The sequence below is a fragment of the Salmo salar genome, chromosome ssa15 (assembly GCF_905237065.1).
Source record: "Salmo salar chromosome ssa15, Ssal_v3.1, whole genome shotgun sequence".
NCBI lineage: Eukaryota > Metazoa > Chordata > Actinopteri > Salmoniformes > Salmonidae > Salmo > Salmo salar.
The window spans coordinates 42,568,630-42,592,815 of record NC_059456.1 but is presented as its reverse complement, the minus strand read 5'-3'; the positions used below and the strand labels follow the sequence as shown (position 1 = coordinate 42,592,815).

The following is a 24,186-nucleotide window of genomic DNA, read 5'->3' as shown; positions in this document are numbered from 1 at the left end:
GCTGTTAGATGACTAATATGATGTAGTTGGGCAGCATCACTGCAAGTATATGTTTAAGAAATAGCCTCTAGATTAATTTACACATCACGGTAACATTTGGCTTATGATCTGATCAATAAGAGTCTATCACTTAATGATCAGGGTTTGTAGGGTCTACACGTTGTATGTAATGTCTTAACCGTCCAGGTCTGCTTTGTGACCAGATTAGCTGCTGACGTGAACAAACTTGGACAAGTAAGCCTGCTGATGTCATAAGTACTACTTGTCAGTGATTTGAGGGGCAGGTACAATTGATTGACCATCCAGAGCACAATGAGTATTTTACAACTGCCTAAAGGTGGGCACAGAAGACCGACAAAGGCATGTTAGGGCCAGGTACAAATGAGTCCAGTGAAAGGCGAGAATAAAGGACACATGTTCAGAAATATTCATGTGACATTTAGTAATATACAAGAGGCAACCAGTCTTGTCTTTCTGACATGTCATTTAATTCAGACCAACCACAGTTCAGAAATGCTTCCACACAAAATACACAGGTTTACAATGGTCATTGAAGTTGGAGGAAAACAGCAAGATATCCCAGAAGCCTTGTACATCTTCAGGTTCCACAGGAAGATATTCTACAAGACAAACCGTCAGCACCAGCATTCTAGTTCCCAGTCATGTGTGCATGCACACACATATATATAAAACTCACATTCAGTCACAGGTGTAAGCCACATCCAAGTACTTATAAGTTCCGACACAGGGGTCACCGAACACGGAGTTGGATACCTTGACGATACACTGGCGCTCTCCGTCACACCTGTGTGTAAACAGGTAGAGGTTATTAACGCCACAGCCAATGAGTGCCTACAGGTAAATGCACACTAAAGGTGTCACTACCTTTCTGCCATTGTGCTGGATTGGCTGAGGCAGTTGGTGTTTTTGAGTTGTTTATGTGGGCGCCCAGTGGAACACACATCGTGTTGACGACGACCATAGTTGGCACGCTGAATATGGATCTCACCCCGATCTGAGGAAGATAAAGAAGAAAATGGCCAAATCTGGGTGTTTGTGTGGGCTAGTGACTAATATACATCACCACATGATTATACCGTACGGTAGTGCTAACCAGCTTACCACATAGTAGTTGGGAATCAGAGCCTTCACATATGATGCTGCTTACTGCAAGGACAACACAGGAGTTACACCACACTGGCCAGACAAATTAAGACATACATTAGCCTGGTGAAGTGTTTGGGATGGGCACTAACAGGGAATGTTGATTTCAGGTGCATATTTTTTTTAAAGTCATTTTAAACTTGTTGGCAAGTATAAAAAGGCGCGTCATCTTTCACTGTTACCTTGTAGTTTCAGTTCCTTATGAGCAGGTCTCTAAAGGCTAACATTTTAAGCAAACTGGCTGGCTAGATCTAAACTGGTGAAAAATAAAGTCGACCCGCTACACCAAATCTGTATTTCTATGCCGTGCCAGATTAGCTGTATACCCTACAAATATGTGGGAGTAGCGCTAGCTAGCTACCGTTCACTGAAACATAGTCGGTCTTTAACCAGATTAAGTGCGCACAAGCATCAAATAAGCCACTTCCCGTCCGTGTTCCTGCTGGCTAATTGAGCTTGATATGTACATCTAAAAAGGAACAGCATATGAGACAAGTCAAAAAGGGTCAATGGTGCAGCTGTAGAATTGAGCATCGGAAGGCTGATAGCAAATCCTTTTAGCCTCCTGGCAGGGAGGGGCTCAGCCCTCCGTTTCATGTAGTCCACAATCAGTTCCTTTGTCTTGCCGATATTGTCGTCTTGGCACCACACTGCCAGGTCTCCGACCTCCCCTATAGGCTACGCTAACTAAAGTTGTTGCCGGGTACATTGTTCCATAACCACAGTTTATGTGCTAGAGTTAGTTAGCAGGTGAGGGTGGCTTAAACATGGAGAAACAAATGCATGTATTTAACACGTTGTGGCCATAAAGCAGAATTTAATAACAAAGCTGGTACCATAGGGGAACCAACCCATTCTATTCCCTTTCTTGCCATCAGCAGAGTGCACGCTTTTACAAAAGAGTCAAATGGGTAGGAGTATTAAACAATATCCCAACATGCCACAGTCATACCGATAGTACGTCGAATTAAATTATGGCTTTTGGTGCCCACCACTAGCTATTATTAGCACACATTCAGAGACTGACTTGTTTCATGCTGTTGGACACAGGAGTATTTGGTGTCCAGGTACTTGTAAGTCCCGACACAGGGGTCCCCAAAAACGAAGTTGGATGCTGGGACAACACACTGGCTCTTCCCATCGCACCTGTTTGTTTCAAAGACAGGTAGAGGTCATGAGTTCCCACAGGTGAAGACTACAGGTTCTAGTATCTTTTTAACCATCTTGCTGGTGGTTGTTACCACTACAGCCAAGGAGTTCATACAGGTAAACACCACTGGTTCTAGTACCTTTCTGCCACCTTGCTGGTGGAGGATTGGCTGAGGCAGTTGGTGTCGGTGAGTTGGTTATCGGGCGCCCAATGGAACACACATCGTGTTGACGCCGACCATAGTTGGCACGCTTGATTTGAATCTTACCTCCATCTGAGGGAGATGGGGAAGAGAGACAAAGAAAAGGAGAAAGGTGAGCGAAGACTGGGTCTCTTAAGTGTGGGCCAGTGACGCTAATCTACAGTAGAAAATATCATAGGTGGTCAGTGACTATACAGTAGTGTTGACTAGCTTACCACATTGCAGTAAAGCATCAGAGCCTTCACACGTGATGCTGATTGCTGCCAGGACAAATTAACAGGAATTACACACCACTCACATTAGCTTGGTTAAGTAGTATCATCATTATTACATACAGTACCTCCATCTGTTAGTGTACAGCAAGCTGCAGCCAGCACTGAAAGAACGTCACACAGCTAGTTCAGCAACATTCCACATCATATGCACTTGGACCATGAAGCTAGAATTTAGCATTTGACTCTACTGTAGTCATGGAGTTCAGAATTTGGTCTCTTATTCCATGCATGCAATGTGACAGTTTGTTAGACAATTTTGTTTTGAACAATAGAAATTGAATGTCCCTCAAGTCATATGACATGATACAGATTTTGTATACTCACATGTGACCACCGTCAGTCTGAACATGCGCATGATGCCAGGTACAGGAGTGGTAGTAACAGAGAAAATGCAACTGATGCTAATTAGACCCAATACACCTGGTATTTATGTTATGTGACATGTCTTAATTAACCCAGGTGTATCTATTTGTCTCCAGGTGCAGCTCATTGCAATTAGGGGCCGGCGTTTGCTGGTCTATACATGGCTATTGGTTCAGTCTCATCTCATGGAGATAGATAGAGGACTCTAGATGGATAAAAATACATTTTGGCATTAACATTGCCATTGAGGGCGGAACATTTTAAAGTAGACATCTAGGTGGGGCTTCTTCGTTAAGGAAGAATCACACGGGCCACGTTCAGTCGCAAAGCTTTCGAGCATTGCAGATTTCCATTTCATGAATAGAGACAACGTATTTCCTTATTCTACATGTCGGAGAGCCATATTTGTTCAACATTGCATATTTTTATCTGAACCTTCCAAAACGTTGCATCCTGCTGAACGCACCCTATTATTCAATCCGGGTCATCAGGAGGGATCAGCCAATTAATTATACTCTTGAGCAAACATTGCATAACTGTATTCACATCCTACCATACCTTTGTCTGTACATTATGCCTTGAATCTATTCTACCTTGCCCAGAAACCTGCTCCTTTTACTCTCTGTTCCGAACGTACTAGACGACCAGTTGTTATAGCCTTTAGCCGTACACTTATCCTACTGCTAATCTGTTCCTCTGGTGATGTAGAGGTTAACCCAGGCCCTGCAGTGCCTAGCTCCACTCCCATTCCCCAGGCGCTCTCATTTGTTGACTTCTCTAACCGTAAAAGCCTTGGTTTCATGCATGTTAACATTAGAAGCCCCCTCCCTAAGTTTATTTTATTCACTGCTATAGCACACTCTGCCAACCCGGTTGTCCTAGCCGTGTCTGAATCCTGGTTTAGGAGGACCACCAAAACCCCTGAAATTTCCATCCCTAACTATAACATTTTCCGACAAGATAGAACTGCCAAAGCAGGTGGAGTTGCAATCTACTGCAGCGTTAGCCTGCAGAGTTCTGTCTTACTATCCAGGTCTGTGCCCAAACAATTTGACCTTGTACTTTTAAAAAAAATCAACCTTTCCAGAAACAAGTCTCTCACCGTTGCCACTTGCTATAGACCACCTTCTGTGCCCTGGACACCATATGTGAACTGATTGCCCCCCATCTATCTTCAGAGCTCGTGCTGTTAGGTGACCTATACTGGCATATGCTTAACACCCCGGCCATCCTACAATCTAAGCTTGATGCCCTCAATCTCACACAAATTATCAATGAACCTACCAGGTACAACCCCAAATCCATAAACACGGGCACCCTCATATATATCATCCTAACCAACGTGCCCTCCAAATACACCTCTGCTGTCTTCAACCAGGATCTCAGCGATCACTGCCAAATTGCCTGCGTCCGTAATGGGTCTGCGGTCAAACAACCACCTCTCATCACTTTCAAACGCTTCCTAAAACCCTTCAGCGAGCAAACCTTTCTAATCGACCAGGCCCGGGTATCCTGGAAGGATTTTGACCTCATTCCGACAATAGAGGATGTCTAGTTATTCATTAAAAGTGCTTTCCTCACCATCTTAAATAAGCATGCCCCATTCAAAAAATGTACAACCAGGAACAGATATGGACCTTGGTTCACTCCAGACCTGACTGCTCTTGACCAGCACAAAAACATCCTGTGGCGTACTGCATTAGCATCGAATAGCCCCCGCGATATGCAGCTTTTCAGGGAAGTTAGGAAAGCAAAGGCTAGCTTTTTCAAACTGAAATTTTCATCCTGTGACACGAACTCCAAAAAGTTCTGGGACACTGTCACCACCGATAAATCCATGATAATTGAGAATTTCAATAAGCATTTTTCTATGGCTGGCCGTGCTTTCCACCTGGCTACCCCTACCCAGGTCAACAGCCCTGCACCCCCCACATCAACTTGCCAAAGCCTCTCCCATCCTTCACCCAAATCCAGATCGCTGATGTTCTGATAGTGCTGCAAACTCTGGACCCCTATAACTCAGCCGGGCTAGACAATCTGGACCGTCTTTTTCTAAAATGATCAGCCGAAATTGTTGCAACCCCTATTACTAGCCTGTTCAACCTCTCTTTCGCATCGTCTGAGATCCCCAAAGATTGGAAAGCTGTCATCCCCCTCTTCAAGGTCATCACCCTCTTCAAAGGGGGAGACACTCTAGACCCAAATTGCTACAGACCTATATCTATCCTACCCTGCCTTTCTAAGGTCTTCGAAAGCCAAGATAACAAACAGATCACCAACCATTTCGAATCCAACCGTAATTTCTCCGCTATGCAATCTGGTTTCCGAGCTGGTCATGGGTGTACTTCAGCAACGCTCAAGGTCCTAAAAGATATCATAACCACCATCGATAAGAGACAATACTGTGCAGCTGTATTCATCGACCTGGCCAAGGCTTTCGACTCTGTCAATCACCACATTCTTATCGGCAAACTCAACAAACTTGGTTTCTCAAATGACTGCCTAGCCTGGTTCACCAACTTCTTCTCAGATAGAGTTAAGTTGGTCAAATCGGAGGGCCTGTTGTCCGGACCTCTGGCAGTCTCTATGGGGGTGCCACAGGGTTCAATTCTCGGGTCGACTCTTTTCTCTGTATACATCAATGATGTTGCTCTTGTTGCTGGTGATTCTCTGATCCACCTCTATGCAGACGACACCATTATGTATACTTCTGGCCCTTCTTTGGACACTAAGAACAAAATACCCTTATCAAATATCTTTTGCACAAATACAGGTCTTTTATCAACCAGCACAGAGTTCAGCCATAATATTTTTTGTAATATTTGTTCTATCTTTTCAGGTGGATGAAATTGTAGCCAGTTCTGCAATGCTTGTTTGAAAAAGAGAGATACTGTGAAAAAAAAGTATCATTTGCAATTAATCAAAAAATGAGACATGGCAATCTGCACAAAGGATGAGCTTTTCTTAGTAATCTACATGAGAACCATTTAGGGTTCAAGAAAAACTTTTGAATAAGTGAAGCTTTCAGAAAGAGGTTTAGTGCTTTTATATTTAATAATCTCAACCCATCCAATTCATATTCATAATAGATTACATTACATCGTTCTTGAATAAGTTAAGTTCTTGTTTTTCCACTGATTTTGTATCTCTGTAGTATTGTTTTTATCGCCATTTACCTGTACTATTAGTTCATGGGTTCTCTTAGTTAATGCTGACTATTTGGGGCATACAACCATCGAAGCTCTGCAGATTTTGTGAGGATACAGAATCAATTGTCCATTTATTTTGGTATTGCCCTCAAGTAGCCTCTCAGGAATGTCTGAAAATGCAAAACATTGATCCAAAATTGACCCTAGAAATAGTACTGTTGGAGAGCTGGAGACCGGGGTCAGTCAATTACCACTCTGTCAAAGTATTTCAACTCAGTCTGTAGATTCTAGTCGACAGAAATTGTGTTAATCACAACATAGTATGCTGCGTAGAAATCCCAAAAGGGTGGCCAGCAGAGACAGGTGGGATGTGGAATTGGAGACAAGTGGGAGCAGAGTTGCTGGGCAAAGGATAGAATGACAGATGTAAAATAAATTCCATATAAAAAGGTAAGTACATTGACACTGAGGGCTGTGTTGATACAGTTGAGGTTGATTCCATGCAGGTGTTTGTACAAATGCACATGGTGCCATACATGCACTCAAACATTGTTGGCCTTGCTTTTCCTCAGGGTGGAATCTGATGGTTGAGGGGCAGCATCGGTAGGGTCCCCGTTTGACATTGTGGGAGATCTGTCGACGTGCCCTTCAGCAGGGTGTTGACCCTGTTTGCCTCTCTGGATAAGAGGCTGTTAGATGACTAATATGATGTAGTTGGGCAGCATCACTGCAAGTATATGTTTAAGAAATAGCCTCTAGATTAATTTACACATCACGGTAACATTTGGCTTATGATCTGATCAATAAGAGTCTATCACTTAATGATCAGGGTTTGTAGGGTCTACACGTTGTATGTAATGTCTTAACCGTCCAGGTCTGCTTTGTGACCAGATTAGCTGCTGACGTGAACAAACTTGGACAAGTAAGCCTGCTGATGTCATAAGTACTACTTGTCAGTGATTTGAGGGGCAGGTACAATTGATTGACCATCCAGAGCACAATGAGTATTTTACAACTGCCTAAAGGTGGGCACAGAAGACCGACAAAGGCATGTTAGGGCCAGGTACAAATGAGTCCAGTGAAAGGCGAGAATAAAGGACACATGTTCAGAAATATTCATGTGACATTTAGTAATATACAAGAGGCAACCAGTCTTGTCTTTCTGACATGTCATTTAATTCAGACCAACCACAGTTCAGAAATGCTTCCACACAAAATACACAGGTTTACAATGGTCATTGAAGTTGGAGGAAAACAGCAAGATATCCCAGAAGCCTTGTACATCTTCAGGTTCCACAGGAAGATATTCTACAAGACAAACCGTCAGCACCAGCATTCTAGTTCCCAGTCATGTGTGCATGCACACACATATATATAAAACTCACATTCAGTCACAGGTGTAAGCCACATCCAAGTACTTATAAGTTCCGACACAGGGGTCACCGAACACGGAGTTGGATACCTTGACGATACACTGGCGCTCTCCGTCACACCTGTGTGTAAACAGGTAGAGGTTATTAACGCCACAGCCAATGAGTGCCTACAGGTAAATGCACACTAAAGGTGTCACTACCTTTCTGCCATTGTGCTGGATTGGCTGAGGCAGTTGGTGTTTTTGAGTTGTTTATGTGGGCGCCCAGTGGAACACACATCGTGTTGACGACGACCATAGTTGGCACGCTGAATATGGATCTCACCCCGATCTGAGGAAGATAAAGAAGAAAATGGCCAAATCTGGGTGTTTGTGTGGGCTAGTGACTAATATACATCACCACATGATTATACCGTACGGTAGTGCTAACCAGCTTACCACATAGTAGTTGGGAATCAGAGCCTTCACATATGATGCTGCTTACTGCAAGGACAACACAGGAGTTACACCACACTGGCCAGACAAATTAAGACATACATTAGCCTGGTGAAGTGTTTGGGATGGGCACTAACAGGGAATGTTGATTTCAGGTGCATATTTTTTTTAAAGTCATTTTAAACTTGTTGGCAAGTATAAAAAGGCGCGTCATCTTTCACTGTTACCTTGTAGTTTCAGTTCCTTATGAGCAGGTCTCTAAAGGCTAACATTTTAAGCAAACTGGCTGGCTAGATCTAAACTGGTGAAAAATAAAGTCGACCCGCTACACCAAATCTGTATTTCTATGCCGTGCCAGATTAGCTGTATACCCTACAAATATGTGGGAGTAGCGCTAGCTAGCTACCGTTCACTGAAACATAGTCGGTCTTTAACCAGATTAAGTGCGCACAAGCATCAAATAAGCCACTTCCCGTCCGTGTTCCTGCTGGCTAATTGAGCTTGATATGTACATCTAAAAAGGAACAGCATATGAGACAAGTCAAAAAGGGTCAATGGTGCAGCTGTAGAATTGAGCATCGGAAGGCTGATAGCAAATCCTTTTAGCCTCCTGGCAGGGAGGGGCTCAGCCCTCCGTTTCATGTAGTCCACAATCAGTTCCTTTGTCTTGCCGATATTGTCGTCTTGGCACCACACTGCCAGGTCTCCGACCTCCCTATAGGCTACGCTAACTAAAGTTGTTGCCGGGTACATTGTTCCATAACCACAGTTTATGTGCTAGAGTTAGTTAGCAGGTGACTTAAACATGGAGAAACAAATGCATGTATTTAACACGTTGTGGCCATAAAGCAGAATTTAATAACAAAGCTGGTACCATAGGGGAACCAACCCATTCTATTCCCTTTCTTGCCATCAGCAGAGTGCACGCTTTTACAAAAGAGTCAAATGGGTAGGAGTATTAAACAATATCCCAACATGCCACAGTCATACCGATAGTACGTCGAATTAAATTATGGCTTTTGGTGCCCACCACTAGCTATTATTAGCACACATTCAGAGACTGACTTGTTTCATGCTGTTGGACACAGGAGTATTTGGTGTCCAGGTACTTGTAAGTCCCGACACAGGGGTCCCCAAAAACGAAGTTGGATGCTGGGACAACACACTGGCTCTTCCCATCGCACCTGTTTGTTTCAAAGACAGGTAGAGGTCATGAGTTCCCACAGGTGAAGACTACAGGTTCTAGTATCTTTTTAACCATCTTGCTGGTGGTTGTTACCACTACAGCCAAGGAGTTCATACAGGTAAACACCACTGGTTCTAGTACCTTTCTGCCACCTTGCTGGTGGAGGATTGGCTGAGGCAGTTGGTGTCGGTGAGTTGGTTATCGGGCGCCCAATGGAACACACATCGTGTTGACGCCGACCATAGTTGGCACGCTTGATTTGAATCTTACCTCCATCTGAGGGAGATGGGGAAGAGAGACAAAGAAAAGGAGAAAGGTGAGCGAAGACTGGGTCTCTTAAGTGTGGGCCAGTGACGCTAATCTACAGTAGAAAATATCATAGGTGGTCAGTGACTATACAGTAGTGTTGACTAGCTTACCACATTGCAGTAAAGCATCAGAGCCTTCACACGTGATGCTGATTGCTGCCAGGACAAATTAACAGGAATTACACACCACTCACATTAGCTTGGTTAAGTAGTATCATCATTATTACATACAGTACCTCCATCTGTTAGTGTACAGCAAGCTGCAGCCAGCACTGAAAGAACGTCACACAGCTAGTTCAGCAACATTCCACATCATATGCACTTGGACCATGAAGCTAGAATTTAGCATTTGACTCTACTGTAGTCATGGAGTTCAGAATTTGGTCTCTTATTCCATGCATGCAATGTGACAGTTTGTTAGACAATTTTGTTTTGAACAATAGAAATTGAATGTCCCTCAAGTCATATGACATGATACAGATTTTGTATACTCACATGTGACCACCGTCAGTCTGAACATGCGCATGATGCCAGGTACAGGAGTGGTAGTAACAGAGAAAATGCAACTGATGCTAATTAGACCCAATACACCTGGTATTTATGTTATGTGACATGTCTTAATTAACCCAGGTGTATCTATTTGTCTCCAGGTGCAGCTCATTGCAATTAGGGGCCGGCGTTTGCTGGTCTATACATGGCTATTGGTTCAGTCTCATCTCATGGAGATAGATAGAGGACTCTAGATGGATAAAAATACATTTTGGCATTAACATTGCCATTGAGGGCGGAACATTTTAAAGTAGACATCTAGGTGGGGCTTCTTCGTTAAGGAAGAATCACACGGGCCACGTTCAGTCGCAAAGCTTTCGAGCATTGCAGATTTCCATTTCATGAATAGAGACAACGTATTTCCTTATTCTACATGTCGGAGAGCCATATTTGTTCAACATTGCATATTTTTATCTGAACCTTCCAAAACGTTGCATCCTGCTGAACGCACCCTATTATTCAATCCGGGTCATCAGGAGGGATCAGCCAATTAATTATACTCTTGAGCAAACATTGCATAACTGTATTCACATCCTACCATACCTTTGTCTGTACATTATGCCTTGAATCTATTCTACCTTGCCCAGAAACCTGCTCCTTTTACTCTCTGTTCCGAACGTACTAGACGACCAGTTGTTATAGCCTTTAGCCGTACACTTATCCTACTGCTAATCTGTTCCTCTGGTGATGTAGAGGTTAACCCAGGCCCTGCAGTGCCTAGCTCCACTCCCATTCCCCAGGCGCTCTCATTTGTTGACTTCTCTAACCGTAAAAGCCTTGGTTTCATGCATGTTAACATTAGAAGCCCCCTCCCTAAGTTTATTTTATTCACTGCTATAGCACACTCTGCCAACCCGGTTGTCCTAGCCGTGTCTGAATCCTGGTTTAGGAGGACCACCAAAACCCCTGAAATTTCCATCCCTAACTATAACATTTTCCGACAAGATAGAACTGCCAAAGCAGGTGGAGTTGCAATCTACTGCAGCGTTAGCCTGCAGAGTTCTGTCTTACTATCCAGGTCTGTGCCCAAACAATTTGACCTTGTACTTTTTTTATTAAATCAACCTTTCCAGAAACAAGTCTCTCACCGTTGCCACTTGCTATAGACCACCTTCTGTGCCCTGGACACCATATGTGAACTGATTGCCCCCATCTATCTTCAGAGCTCGTGCTGTTAGGTGACCTATACTGGCATATGCTTAACACCCCGGCCATCCTACAATCTAAGCTTGATGCCCTCAATCTCACACAAATTATCAATGAACCTACCAGGTACAACCCCAAATCCATAAACACGGGCACCCTCATATATATCATCCTAACCAACGTGCCCTCCAAATACACCTCTGCTGTCTTCAACCAGGATCTCAGCGATCACTGCCAAATTGCCTGCGTCCGTAATGGGTCTGCGGTCAAACAACCACCTCTCATCACTTTCAAACGCTTCCTAAAACCCTTCAGCGAGCAAACCTTTCTAATCGACCAGGCCCGGGTATCCTGGAAGGATTTTGACCTCATTCCGACAATAGAGGATGTCTAGTTATTCATTAAAAGTGCTTTCCTCACCATCTTAAATAAGCATGCCCCATTCAAAAAATGTACAACCAGGAACAGATATGGACCTTGGTTCACTCCAGACCTGACTGCTCTTGACCAGCACAAAAACATCCTGTGGCGTACTGCATTAGCATCGAATAGCCCCCGCGATATGCAGCTTTTCAGGGAAGTTAGGAAAGCAAAGGCTAGCTTTTTCAAACTGAAATTTTCATCCTGTGACACGAACTCCAAAAAGTTCTGGGACACTGTCACCACCGATAAATCCATGATAATTGAGAATTTCAATAAGCATTTTTCTATGGCTGGCCGTGCTTTCCACCTGGCTACCCCTACCCAGGTCAACAGCCCTGCACCCCCACATCAACTTGCCAAAGCCTCTCCCATCCTTCACCCAAATCCAGATCGCTGATGTTCTGATAGTGCTGCAAACTCTGGACCCCTATAACTCAGCCGGGCTAGACAATCTGGACCGTCTTTTTCTAAAATGATCAGCCGAAATTGTTGCAACCCCTATTACTAGCCTGTTCAACCTCTCTTTCGCATCGTCTGAGATCCCCAAAGATTGGAAAGCTGTCATCCCCCTCTTCAAGGTCATCACCCTCTTCAAAGGGGGAGACACTCTAGACCCAAATTGCTACAGACCTATATCTATCCTACCCTGCCTTTCTAAGGTCTTCGAAAGCCAAGATAACAAACAGATCACCAACCATTTCGAATCCAACCGTAATTTCTCCGCTATGCAATCTGGTTTCCGAGCTGGTCATGGGTGTACTTCAGCAACGCTCAAGGTCCTAAAAGATATCATAACCACCATCGATAAGAGACAATACTGTGCAGCTGTATTCATCGACCTGGCCAAGGCTTTCGACTCTGTCAATCACCACATTCTTATCGGCAAACTCAACAAACTTGGTTTCTCAAATGACTGCCTAGCCTGGTTCACCAACTTCTTCTCAGATAGAGTTAAGTTGGTCAAATCGGAGGGCCTGTTGTCCGGACCTCTGGCAGTCTCTATGGGGGTGCCACAGGGTTCAATTCTCGGGTCGACTCTTTTCTCTGTATACATCAATGATGTTGCTCTTGTTGCTGGTGATTCTCTGATCCACCTCTATGCAGACGACACCATTATGTATACTTCTGGCCCTTCTTTGGACACTAAGAACAAAATACCCTTATCAAATATCTTTTGCACAAATACAGGTCTTTTATCAACCAGCACAGAGTTCAGCCATAATATTTTTTGTAATATTTGTTCTATCTTTTCAGGTGGATGAAATTGTAGCCAGTTCTGCAATGCTTGTTTGAAAAAGAGAGATACTGTGAAAAAAAGTATCATTAGCAATTAATCAAAAATGAGACATGGCAATCTGCACAAAGGATGAGCTTTTCTTAGTAATCTACATGAGAACCATTTAGGGTTCAAGAAAAACTTTTGAATAAGTGAAGCTTTCAGAAAGAGGTTTAGTGCTTTTATATTTAATAATCTCAACCCATCCAATTCATATTCATAATAGATTACATTACATCGTTCTTGAATAAGTTAAGTTCTTGTTTTTCCACTGATTTTGTATCTCTGTAGTATTGTTTTTATCGCCATTTACCTGTACTATTAGTTCATGGGTTCTCTTAGTTAATGCTGACTATTTGGGGCATACAACCATCGAAGCTCTGCAGATTTTGTGAGGATACAGAATCAATTGTCCATTTATTTTGGTATTGCCCTCAAGTAGCCTCTCAGGAATGTCTGAAAATGCAAAACATTGATCCAAAATTGACCCTAGAAATAGTACTGTTGGAGAGCTGGAGACCGGGGTCAGTCAATTACCACTCTGTCAAAGTATTTCAACTCAGTCTGTAGATTCTAGTCGACAGAAATTGTGTTAATCACAACATAGTATGCTGCGTAGAAATCCCAAAAGGGTGGCCAGCAGAGACAGGTGGGATGTGGAATTGGAGACAAGTGGGAGCAGAGTTGCTGGGCAAAGGATAGAATGACAGATGTAAAATAAATTCCATATAAAAAGGTAAGTACATTGACACTGAGGGCTGTGTTGATACAGTTGAGGTTGATTCCATGCAGGTGTTTGTACAAATGCACATGGTGCCATACATGCACTCAAACATTGTTGGCCTTGCTTTTCCTCAGGGTGGAATCTGATGGTTGAGGGGCAGCATCGGTAGGGTCCCCGTTTGACATTGTGGGAGATCTGTCGACGTGCCCTTCAGCAGGGTGTTGACCCTGTTTGCCTCTCTGGATAAGAGGCTGTTAGATGACTAATATGATGTAGTTGGGCAGCATCACTGCAAGTATATGTTTAAGAAATAGCCTCTAGATTAATTTACACATCACGGTAACATTTGGCTTATGATCTGATCAATAAGAGTCTATCACTTAATGATCAGGGTTTGTAGGGTCTACACGTTGTATGTAATGTCTTAACCGTCCAGGTCTGCTTTGTGACCAGATTAGCTGCTGACGTGAACAAACTTGGACAAGTAAGCCTGCTGATGTCATAAGTACTACTTGTCAGTGATTTGAGGGGCAGGTACAATTGATTGACCATCCAGAGCACAATGAGTATTTTACAACTGCCTAAAGGTGGGCACAGAAGACCGACAAAGGCATGTTAGGGCCAGGTACAAATGAGTCCAGTGAAAGGCGAGAATAAAGGACACATGTTCAGAAATATTCATGTGACATTTAGTAATATACAAGAGGCAACCAGTCTTGTCTTTCTGACATGTCATTTAATTCAGACCAACCACAGTTCAGAAATGCTTCCACACAAAATACACAGGTTTACAATGGTCATTGAAGTTGGAGGAAAACAGCAAGATATCCCAGAAGCCTTGTACATCTTCAGGTTCCACAGGAAGATATTCTACAAGACAAACCGTCAGCACCAGCATTCTAGTTCCCAGTCATGTGTGCATGCACACACATATATATAAAACTCACATTCAGTCACAGGTGTAAGCCACATCCAAGTACTTATAAGTTCCGACACAGGGGTCACCGAACACGGAGTTGGATACCTTGACGATACACTGGCGCTCTCCGTCACACCTGTGTGTAAACAGGTAGAGGTTATTAACGCCACAGCCAATGAGTGCCTACAGGTAAATGCACACTAAAGGTGTCACTACCTTTCTGCCATTGTGCTGGATTGGCTGAGGCAGTTGGTGTTTTTGAGTTGTTTATGTGGGCGCCCAGTGGAACACACATCGTGTTGACGACGACCATAGTTGGCACGCTGAATATGGATCTCACCCCGATCTGAGGAAGATAAAGAAGAAAATGGCCAAATCTGGGTGTTTGTGTGGGCTAGTGACTAATATACATCACCACATGATTATACCGTACGGTAGTGCTAACCAGCTTACCACATAGTAGTTGGGAATCAGAGCCTTCACATATGATGCTGCTTACTGCAAGGACAACACAGGAGTTACACCACACTGGCCAGACAAATTAAGACATACATTAGCCTGGTGAAGTGTTTGGGATGGGCACTAACAGGGAATGTTGATTTCAGGTGCATATTTTTTTTAAAGTCATTTTAAACTTGTTGGCAAGTATAAAAAGGCGCGTCATCTTTCACTGTTACCTTGTAGTTTCAGTTCCTTATGAGCAGGTCTCTAAAGGCTAACATTTTAAGCAAACTGGCTGGCTAGATCTAAACTGGTGAAAAATAAAGTCGACCCGCTACACCAAATCTGTATTTCTATGCCGTGCCAGATTAGCTGTATACCCTACAAATATGTGGGAGTAGCGCTAGCTAGCTACCGTTCACTGAAACATAGTCGGTCTTTAACCAGATTAAGTGCGCACAAGCATCAAATAAGCCACTTCCCGTCCGTGTTCCTGCTGGCTAATTGAGCTTGATATGTACATCTAAAAAGGAACAGCATATGAGACAAGTCAAAAAGGGTCAATGGTGCAGCTGTAGAATTGAGCATCGGAAGGCTGATAGCAAATCCTTTTAGCCTCCTGGCAGGGAGGGGCTCAGCCCTCCGTTTCATGTAGTCCACAATCAGTTCCTTTGTCTTGCCGATATTGTCGTCTTGGCACCACACTGCCAGGTCTCCGACCTCCCTATAGGCTACGCTAACTAAAGTTGTTGCCGGGTACATTGTTCCATAACCACAGTTTATGTGCTAGAGTTAGTTAGCAGGTGAGGGTGGCTTAAACATGGAGAAACAAATGCATGTATTTAACACGTTGTGGCCATAAAGCAGAATTTAATAACAAAGCTGGTACCATAGGGGAACCAACCCATTCTATTCCCTTTCTTGCCATCAGCAGAGTGCACGCTTTTACAAAAGAGTCAAATGGGTAGGAGTATTAAACAATATCCCAACATGCCACAGTCATACCGATAGTACGTCGAATTAAATTATGGCTTTTGGTGCCCACCACTAGCTATTATTAGCACACATTCAGAGACTGACTTGTTTCATGCTGTTGGACACAGGAGTATTTGGTGTCCAGGTACTTGTAAGTCCCGACACAGGGGTCCCCAAAAACGAAGTTGGATGCTGGGACAACACACTGGCTCTTCCCATCGCACCTGTTTGTTTCAAAGACAGGTAGAGGTCATGAGTTCCCACAGGTGAAGACTACAGGTTCTAGTATCTTTTTAACCATCTTGCTGGTGGTTGTTACCACTACAGCCAAGGAGTTCATACAGGTAAACACCACTGGTTCTAGTACCTTTCTGCCACCTTGCTGGTGGAGGATTGGCTGAGGCAGTTGGTGTCGGTGAGTTGGTTATCGGGGCGCCCAATGGAACACACATCGTGTTGACGCCGACCATAGTTGGCACGCTTGATTTGAATCTTACCTCCATCTGAGGGAGATGGGGAAGAGAGACAAAGAAAAGGAGAAAGGTGAGCGAAGACTGGGTCTCTTAAGTGTGGGCCAGTGACGCTAATCTACAGTAGAAAATATCATAGGTGGTCAGTGACTATACAGTAGTGTTGACTAGCTTACCACATTGCAGTAAAGCATCAGAGCCTTCACACGTGATGCTGATTGCTGCCAGGACAAATTAACAGGAATTACACACCACTCACATTAGCTTGGTTAAGTAGTATCATCATTATTACATACAGTACCTCCATCTGTTAGTGTACAGCAAGCTGCAGCCAGCACTGAAAGAACGTCACACAGCTAGTTCAGCAACATTCCACATCATATGCACTTGGACCATGAAGCTAGAATTTAGCATTTGACTCTACTGTAGTCATGGAGTTCAGAATTTGGTCTCTTATTCCATGCATGCAATGTGACAGTTTGTTAGACAATTTTGTTTTGAACAATAGAAATTGAATGTCCCTCAAGTCATATGACATGATACAGATTTTGTATACTCACATGTGACCACCGTCAGTCTGAACATGCGCATGATGCCAGGTACAGGAGTGGTAGTAACAGAGAAAATGCAACTGATGCTAATTAGACCCAATACACCTGGTATTTATGTTATGTGACATGTCTTAATTAACCCAGGTGTATCTATTTGTCTCCAGGTGCAGCTCATTGCAATTAGGGGCCGGCGTTTGCTGGTCTATACATGGCTATTGGTTCAGTCTCATCTCATGGAGATAGATAGAGGACTCTAGATGGATAAAAATACATTTTGGCATTAACATTGCCATTGAGGGCGGAACATTTTAAAGTAGACATCTAGGTGGGGCTTCTTCGTTAAGGAAGAATCACACGGGCCACGTTCAGTCGCAAAGCCTTCGAGCATTGCAGATTTCCATTTCATGAATAGAGACAACGTATTTCCTTATTCTACATGTCGGAGAGCCATATTTGTTCAACATTGCATATTTTTATCTGAACCTTCCAAAACGTTGCATCCTGCTGAACGCACCCTATTATTCAATCCGGGTCATCAGGAGGGATCAGCCAATTAATTATACTCTTGAGCAAACATTGCATAACTGTATTCACATCCTACCATACCTTTGTCTGTACATTATGCCTTGAATCTATTCTACCTTGCCCAGAAACCTGCTCCTTTTACTCTCTGTTCCGAACGCATTCTAGACGACCAGTTGTTATAGCCTTTAGCCGTACACTTATCCTACTGCTAATCTGTTCCTCTGGTGATGTAGAGGTTAACCCAGGCCCTGCAGTGCCTAGCTCCACTCCCATTCCCCAGGCGCTCTCATTTGTTGACTTCTCTAACCGTAAAAGCCTTGGTTTCATGCATGTTAACATTAGAAGCCCCCTCCCTAAGTTTATTTTATTCACTGCTATAGCACACTCTGCCAACCCGGTTGTCCTAGCCGTGTCTGAATCCTGGTTTAGGAGGACCACCAAAACCCCTGAAATTTCCATCCCTAACTATAACATTTTCCGACAAGATAGAACTGCCAAAGCAGGTGGAGTTGCAATCTACTGCAGCGTTAGCCTGCAGAGTTCTGTCTTACTATCCAGGTCTGTGCCCAAACAATTTGACCTTGTACTTTTTAAAAAAATCAACCTTTCCAGAAACAAGTCTCTCACCGTTGCCACTTGCTATAGACCACCTTCTGTGCCCTGGACACCATATGTGAACTGATTGCCCCCATCTATCTTCAGAGCTCGTGCTGTTAGGTGACCTATACTGGCATATGCTTAACACCCCGGCCATCCTACAATCTAAGCTTGATGCCCTCAATCTCACACAAATTATCAATGAACCTACCAGGTACAACCCCAAATCCATAAACACGGGCACCCTCATATATATCATCCTAACCAACGTGCCCTCCAAATACACCTCTGCTGTCTTCAACCAGGATCTCAGCGATCACTGCCAAATTGCCTGCGTCCGTAATGGGTCTGCGGTCAAACAACCACCTCTCATCACTTTCAAACGCTTCCTAAAACCCTTCAGCGAGCAAACCTTTCTAATCGACCAGGCCCGGGTATCCTGGAAGGATTTTGACCTCATTCCGACAATAGAGGATGTCTAGTTATTCATTAAAAGTGCTTTCCTCACCATCTTAAATAAGCATGCCCCATTCAAAAAATGTACAACCAGGAACAGATATGGACCTTGGTTCACTCCAGACCTGACTGCTCTTGACCAGCACAAAAACATCCTGTGGCGTACTGCATTAGCATCGAATAGCCCCCGCGATATGCAGCTTTTCAGGGAAGTTAGGAAAGCAAAGGCTAGCTTTTTCAAACTGAAATTTTCATCCTGTGACACGAACTCCAAAAAGTTCTGGGACACTGTCACCACCGATAAATCCATGATAATTGAGAATTTCAATAAGCATTTTTCTATGGCTGGCCGTGCTTTCCACCTGGCTACCCCTACCCAGGTCAACAGCCCTGCACCCCCCACATCAACTTGCCAAAGCCTCTCCCATCCTTCACCCAAATCCAGATCGCTGATGTTCTGATAGTGCTGCAAACTCTGGACCCCTATAACTCAGCCGGGCTAGACAATCTGGACCGTCTTTTTCTAAAATGATCAGCCGAAATTGTTGCAACCCCTATTACTAGCCTGTTCAACCTCTCTTTCGCATCGTCTGAGATCCCCAAAGATTGGAAAGCTGTCATCCCCCTCTTCAAGGTCATCACCCTCTTCAAAGGGGGAGACACTCTAGACCCAAATTGCTACAGACCTATATCTATCCTACCCTGCCTTTCTAAGGTCTTCGAAAGCCAAGATAACAAACAGATCACCAACCATTTCGAATCCAACCGTAATTTCTCCGCTTATGCAATCTGGTTTCCGAGCTGGTCATGGGTGTACTTCAGCAACGCTCAAGGTCCTAAAAGATATCATAACCACCATCGATAAGAGACAATACTGTGCAGCTGTATTCATCGACCTGGCCAAGGCTTTCGACTCTGTCAATCACCACATTCTTATCGGCAAACTCAACAAACTTGGTTTCTCAAATGACTGCCTAGCCTGGTTCACCAACTTCTTCTCAGATAGAGTTAAGTTGGTCAAATCGGAGGGCCTGTTGTCCGGACCTCTGGCAGTCTCTATGGGGGTGCCACAGGGTTCAATTCTCGGGTCGACTCTTTTCTCTGTATACATCAATGATGTTGCTCTTGTTGCTGGTGATTCTCTGATCCACCTCTATGCAGACGACACCATTATGTATACTTCTGGCCCTTCTTTGGACACTAAGAACAAAATACCCTTATCAAATATCTTTTGCACAAATACAGGTCTTTTATCAACCAGCACAGAGTTCAGCCATAATATTTTTTGTAATATTTGTTCTATCTTTTCAGGTGGATGAAATTGTAGCCAGTTCTGCAATGCTTGTTTGAAAAAGAGAGATACTGTGAAAAAAAAGTATCATTTGCAATTAATCAAAAATGAGACATGGCAATCTGCACAAAGGATGAGCTTTTCTTAGTAATCTACATGAGAACCATTTAGGGTTCAAGAAAAACTTTTGAATAAGTGAAGCTTTCAGAAAGAGGTTTAGTGCTTTTATATTTAATAATCTCAACCCATCCAATTCATATTCATAATAGATTACATTACATCGTTCTTGAATAAGTTAAGTTCTTGTTTTTCCACTGATTTTGTATCTCTGTAGTATTGTTTTTATCGCCATTTACCTGTACTATTAGTTCATGGGTTCTCTTAGTTAATGCTGACTATTTGGGGCATACAACCATCGAAGCTCTGCAGATTTTGTGAGGATACAGAATCAATTGTCCATTTATTTTGGTATTGCCCTCAAGTAGCCTCTCAGGAATGTCTGAAAATGCAAAACATTGATCCAAAATTGACCCTAGAAATAGTACTGTTGGAGAGCTGGAGACCGGGGTCAGTCAATTACCACTCTGTCAAAGTATTTCAACTCAGTCTGTAGATTCTAGTCGACAGAAATTGTGTTAATCACAACATAGTATGCTGCGTAGAAATCCCAAAAGGGTGGCCAGCAGAGACAGGTGGGATGTGGAATTGGAGACAAGTGGGAGCAGAGTTGCTGGGCAAAGGATAGAATGACAGATGTAAAATAAATTCCATATAAAAAGGTAAGTACATTGACACTGAGGGCTGTGTTGATACAGTTGAGGTTGATTCCATGCAGGTGTTTGTACAAATGCACATGGTGCCATACATGCACTCAAACATTGTTGGCCTTGCTTTTCCTCAGGGTGGAATCTGATGGTTGAGGGGCAGCATCGGTAGGGTCCCCGTTTGACATTGTGGGAGATCTGTCGACGTGCCCTTCAGCAGGGTGTTGACCCTGTTTGCCTCTCTGGATAAGAGGCTGTTAGATGACTAATATGATGTAGTTGGGCAGCATCACTGCAAGTATATGTTTAAGAAATAGCCTCTAGATTAATTTACACATCACGGTAACATTTGGCTTATGATCTGATCAATAAGAGTCTATCACTTAATGATCAGGGTTTGTAGGGTCTACACGTTGTATGTAATGTCTTAACCGTCCAGGTCTGCTTTGTGACCAGATTAGCTGCTGACGTGAACAAACTTGGACAAGTAAGCCTGCTGATGTCATAAGTACTACTTGTCAGTGATTTGAGGGGCAGGTACAATTGATTGACCATCCAGAGCACAATGAGTATTTTACAACTGCCTAAAGGTGGGCACAGAAGACCGACAAAGGCATGTTAGGGCCAGGTACAAATGAGTCCAGTGAAAGGCGAGAATAAAGGACACATGTTCAGAAATATTCATGTGACATTTAGTAATATACAAGAGGCAACCAGTCTTGTCTTTCTGACATGTCATTTAATTCAGACCAACCACAGTTCAGAAATGCTTCCACACAAAATACACAGGTTTACAATGGTCATTGAAGTTGGAGGAAAACAGCAAGATATCCCAGAAGCCTTGTACATCTTCAGGTTCCACAGGAAGATATTCTACAAGACAAACCGTCAGCACCAGCATTCTAGTTCCCAGTCATGTGTGCATGCACACACATATATATAAAACTCACATTCAGTCACAGGTGTAAGCCACATCCAAGTACTTATAAGTTCCGACACAGGGGTCACCGAACACGGAGTTGGATACCTTGACGATACACTGGCGCTCTCCGTCACACCTGTGTGTAAACAGGTAGAGGTTATTAACGCCACAGCCAATGAGTGCCTACAGGTAAATGCACACTAAAGGTGTCACTACCTTTCTGCCATTGTGCTGGATTGGCTGAGGCAGTTGGTGTTTTTGAGTTGTTTATGTGGGCGCCCAGTGGAACACACATCGTGTTGACGACGACCATAGTTGGCACGCTGAATATGGATCTCACCCCGATCTGAGGAAGATAAAGAAGAAAATGGCCAAATCTGGGTGTTTGTGTGGGCTAGTGACTAATATACATCACCACATGATTATACCGTACGGTAGTGCTAACCAGCTTACCACATAGTAGTTGGGAATCAGAGCCTTCACATATGATGCTGCTTACTGCAAGGACAACACAGGAGTTACACCACACTGGCCAGACAAATTAAGACATACATTAGCCTGGTGAAGTGTTTGGGATGGGCACTAACAGGGAATGTTGATTTCAGGTGCATATTTTTTTTAAAGTCATTTTAAACTTGTTGGCAAGTATAAAAAGGGCGCGTCATCTTTCACTGTTACCTTGTAGTTTCAGTTCCTTATGAGCAGGTCTCTAAAGGCTAACATTTTAAGCAAACTGGCTGGCTAGATCTAAACTGGTGAAAAATAAAGTCGACCCGCTACACCAAATCTGTATTTCTATGCCGTGCCAGATTAGCTGTATACCCTACAAATATGTGGGAGTAGCGCTAGCTAGCTACCGTTCACTGAAACATAGTCGGTCTTTAACCAGATTAAGTGCGCACAAGCATCAAATAAGCCACTTCCCGTCCGTGTTCCTGCTGGCTAATTGAGCTTGATATGTACATCTAAAAAGGAACAGCATATGAGACAAGTCAAAAAGGGTCAATGGTGCAGCTGTAGAATTGAGCATCGGAAGGCTGATAGCAAATCCTTTTTAGCCTCCTGGCAGGGAGGGGCTCAGCCCTCCGTTTCATGTAGTCCACAATCAGTTCCTTTGTCTTGCCGATATTGTCGTCTTGGCACCACACTGCCAGGTCTCCGACCTCCCTATAGGCTACGCTAACTAAAGTTGTTGCCGGGTACATTGTTCCATAACCACAGTTTATGTGCTAGAGTTAGTTAGCAGGTGAGGGTGGCTTAAACATGGAGAAACAAATGCATGTATTTAACACGTTGTGGCCATAAAGCAGAATTTAATAACAAAGCTGGTACCATAGGGGAACCAACCCATTCTATTCCCTTTCTTGCCATCAGCAGAGTGCACGCTTTTACAAAAGAGTCAAATGGGTAGGAGTATTAAACAATATCCCAACATGCCACAGTCATACCGATAGTACGTCGAATTAAATTATGGCTTTTGGTGCCCACCACTAGCTATTATTAGCACACATTCAGAGACTGACTTGTTTCATGCTGTTGGACACAGGAGTATTTGGTGTCCAGGTACTTGTAAGTCCCGACACAGGGGTCCCCAAAAACGAAGTTGGATGCTGGGACAACACACTGGCTCTTCCCATCGCACCTGTTTGTTTCAAAGACAGGTAGAGGTCATGAGTTCCCACAGGTGAAGACTACAGGTTCTAGTATCTTTTTAACCATCTTGCTGGTGGTTGTTACCACTACAGCCAAGGAGTTCATACAGGTAAACACCACTGGTTCTAGTACCTTTCTGCCACCTTGCTGGTGGAGGATTGGCTGAGGCAGTTGGTGTCGGTGAGTTGGTTATCGGGCGCCCAATGGAACACACATCGTGTTGACGCCGACCATAGTTGGCACGCTTGATTTGAATCTTACCTCCATCTGAGGGAGATGGGGAAGAGAGACAAAGAAAAGGAGAAAGGTGAGCGAAGACTGGGTCTCTTAAGTGTGGGCCAGTGACGCTAATCTACAGTAGAAAATATCATAGGTGGTCAGTGACTATACAGTAGTGTTGACTAGCTTACCACATTGCAGTAAAGCATCAGAGCCTTCACACGTGATGCTGATTGCTGCCAGGACAAATTAACAGGAATTACACACCACTCACATTAGCTTGGTTAAGTAGTATCATCATTATTACATACAGTACCTCCATCTGTTAGTGTACAGCAAGCTGCAGCCAGCACTGAAAGAACGTCACACAGCTAGTTCAGCAACATTCCACATCATATGCACTTGGACCATGAAGCTAGAATTTAGCATTTGACTCTACTGTAGTCATGGAGTTCAGAATTTGGTCTCTTATTCCATGCATGCAATGTGACAGTTTGTTAGACAATTTTGTTTTGAACAATAGAAATTGAATGTCCCTCAAGTCATATGACATGATACAGATTTTGTATACTCACATGTGACCACCGTCAGTCTGAACATGCGCATGATGCCAGGTACAGGAGTGGTAGTAACAGAGAAAATGCAACTGATGCTAATTAGACCCAATACACCTGGTATTTA

The 24,186-nt window shown here is 43.6% G+C and overlaps 1 protein-coding gene and 3 pseudogenes across 5 annotated transcripts; all 4 read right to left on the bottom strand.

Annotated features, from left to right (window-relative positions):
* Window positions 1-466: 466 nt before the first annotated feature.
* Window positions 467-3,221, bottom strand: LOC123727125 (L-rhamnose-binding lectin CSL3-like; annotated as a pseudogene). Its single transcript, XR_006759081.1, has 8 exons — window positions 3,116-3,221; window positions 2,857-2,892; window positions 2,732-2,776; window positions 2,454-2,588; window positions 2,192-2,310; window positions 1,123-1,167; window positions 886-1,015; window positions 467-805 (listed from the first exon to the last, which is right to left on the bottom strand). The product of XR_006759081.1 is annotated as an L-rhamnose-binding lectin CSL3-like (transcript).
* Window positions 3,222-7,457: 4,236 nt separating this feature from the next.
* On the bottom strand, window positions 7,458-10,205 carry LOC106596677 (L-rhamnose-binding lectin CSL3-like; annotated as a pseudogene). Its single transcript, XR_006759184.1, has 8 exons — window positions 10,100-10,205; window positions 9,841-9,876; window positions 9,716-9,760; window positions 9,438-9,572; window positions 9,176-9,294; window positions 8,114-8,158; window positions 7,877-8,006; window positions 7,458-7,796 (listed from the first exon to the last, which is right to left on the bottom strand). The product of XR_006759184.1 is annotated as an L-rhamnose-binding lectin CSL3-like (transcript).
* Window positions 10,206-14,438: 4,233 nt separating this feature from the next.
* On the bottom strand, window positions 14,439-17,193 carry LOC106596676 (L-rhamnose-binding lectin CSL3). 2 transcript variants are annotated; one of them, XM_045695749.1, is made up of 9 exons: window positions 17,088-17,193; window positions 16,829-16,864; window positions 16,704-16,748; window positions 16,425-16,560; window positions 16,163-16,281; window positions 15,095-15,139; window positions 14,858-14,987; window positions 14,670-14,777; window positions 14,439-14,592 (listed from the first exon to the last, which is right to left on the bottom strand). In XM_045695749.1, exons 1-8 carry the CDS (start codon window positions 17,116-17,118, stop codon window positions 14,672-14,674), a joined length of 648 nt encoding a protein of 215 aa, XP_045551705.1. In that variant the 5' UTR covers window positions 17,119-17,193; the 3' UTR covers window positions 14,439-14,592; window positions 14,670-14,671. The 2 variants fall into 2 exon arrangements, with proteins under 2 accessions (XP_045551705.1, XP_045551706.1); XM_045695750.1 differs by having other exon boundaries at window positions 14,439-14,777.
* A 4,237-nt stretch (window positions 17,194-21,430) lies between these two features.
* LOC106596728 (L-rhamnose-binding lectin CSL3-like) lies at window positions 21,431-24,186 on the bottom strand (annotated as a pseudogene). The gene is made up of 8 exons (XR_006759183.1): window positions 24,081-24,186; window positions 23,822-23,857; window positions 23,697-23,741; window positions 23,419-23,553; window positions 23,157-23,275; window positions 22,087-22,131; window positions 21,850-21,979; window positions 21,431-21,769 (listed from the first exon to the last, which is right to left on the bottom strand). The product of XR_006759183.1 is annotated as an L-rhamnose-binding lectin CSL3-like (transcript).